The 1,848-nt window shown below is 28.0% G+C and overlaps 2 protein-coding genes across 2 annotated transcripts; one reads left to right on the plus strand and one right to left on the minus strand.

Annotated features, from left to right (window-relative positions):
- Positions 1–16: 16 nt before the first annotated feature.
- Positions 17–919, minus strand: Chro.80345 (cell cycle control protein cwf22). Its single annotated transcript, XM_659977.1, has 1 exon — positions 17–919. The coding sequence occupies one exon, from the start codon at positions 917–919 to the stop codon at positions 17–19; it is 903 nt and encodes a 300-aa protein (XP_665069.1).
- A 403-nt stretch (positions 920–1,322) lies between these two features.
- On the plus strand, positions 1,323–1,766 carry Chro.80344 (hypothetical protein). Its single annotated transcript, XM_659978.1, has 1 exon — positions 1,323–1,766. One exon carries the CDS (start codon positions 1,323–1,325, stop codon positions 1,764–1,766), a length of 444 nt encoding a protein of 147 aa, XP_665070.1.
- The last annotated feature ends 82 nt before the right edge of the window (positions 1,767–1,848 follow it).

The following is a 1,848-nucleotide window of genomic DNA, read 5'->3' on the forward strand; positions in this document are numbered from 1 at the left end:
CTTCAGATCTTCCTGGTTACACCATATAGTCCAGAAAGCAATTCTTTTGAAATTTCATCCCATTTTGTGTTTTCTTCTTCAAAAATATTGGGTTCGGTTTCAATAAGTGATCTAATTCATCTTGTATGGGAATTTCTCCATCTAAAATATCGAAAAAATGAGTAATTTGGTCATTTAAGTCAATTAGCTCATTTTCTGAGTTATTTATTGGATAGTTCATGAAATTGTCTCGCCTTTCCTTTAGAATGCGTTCTATTAAAAAATTTGTTTTTTTATTCAATCTACCCTCTTGTAGTATTCTTCTGAACTTATTCATGATTGTATTCAGCCCTTGAGGCGTATTTTCTAACAGGAACTGGCCACATTCAAAAATGAAATCAATACATATCTCAATTGAATCGTCAGTTAATTTCTCAATTAAAAAAAGGCATATTTGCAAGGCAATTAGTTCGTGAACTACTTTTTGGTTGATTAATTGAGCTAAAAACAATAAAGTATGTTTACAAACATATTTATCTCCTTTAGAGTATGATATTCTGAATTGATTTATGAGCCTTCTCAAAAGCAATGAGCCAAAGTCAGGAATATTACAATTAATTATTGCAGAAAGATAACAAATAACAGCAGTATATGAATGACTAGATAACTGAGCTCTAATTATACAATTAGCTAATATTCCTCTACCACGAATGATATTATTCTTCAAAATATTAATTAAAACTTGCTCAATATTTGAAAAATTCAACTTATTGATCTCCCCCCTTATGTTTTTCTCTAGTCTATCCCATAGTTTTTTTTGATGTTCACGATTATTTAAAAGATTGTGAGATACTTCAAAGTTCTTTTTCTTAAATGGAGGAATATAATCACTACAAATGCGAGTCTCACCATCAGCAAGCTCATCTGGGTTATTTGTCATCTCACCCTAAATTTAAATCAATCTTGGTAAAATTTCACAACTCAAATTAATTTATTCAATATTCCCTACCATTTTTATTTATAAATCAAAAAAAAAAAATGTGTAGCGCTTAAATTTTTTTTTCTTTGTTAAATGTAATAAAATAAGTTAGAAAACAAAATATGTATAATTCTTATAATTTATAGCAGTTCAGAGATAGTAATATATTTGAATACTCCAAACTATCCTATAGATATATTGTAATTTAATTTATCATTATTTTTCTTTTCTCGTGATTTTGAAAAATTCAATCTATTAATTTTGGAGCCTGGTATCTGACTATAAATTGGATCTCATAAAACCGCAAAATTGGATCTAGAATGCATATAATTAATTATAATCATTAATTTGATTTGAGCTAAATATGAATACTGATTATTCTCCGTTTGCAATAAGAATAATTTTTTGTTTGGTCTACTTCTTTATATACGGGCGTTTTGTGTATTCTTTTTCTTTTGATGGATTAAGAATACCTCCCCCTAAATCAATTCTAATACATCCACATCAATTTTTTATCTTTGAAAACGATGATACATATTATAATTTATTAGTTTCAAAACCTACAAAATATTCAACGATTTATTTTGATAACTTAAAGTTAAAGTCAAGCGATGGAATTATACTGGATGATGAAAGTATAGAAATTATTGTTGTTCCGAGCAAAGAATTGGAGAATCTTATCAGGAATGATCAGTTGGGCGTATGCTGTAATAAAGAAAACTTATTATCTGGAAATTGCCAGAATGAGAATACATTTATTAAACCGAATATCAATGGGGTTAATTATCTTTGGTACTCAGCTAAGTAATTCTAACTACTTTTTCAACATAANAAGAAGAGGAGCATACTCACTAATGATATCTAAATGGGGAAATTCAGTAATGGATATT

This window comes from Cryptosporidium hominis (genome assembly GCF_000006425.1).
Source record: "Cryptosporidium hominis TU502 chromosome 8 CHRO018124, whole genome shotgun sequence".
Classification (NCBI taxonomy): Eukaryota; Apicomplexa; class Conoidasida; order Eucoccidiorida; family Cryptosporidiidae; genus Cryptosporidium; species Cryptosporidium hominis.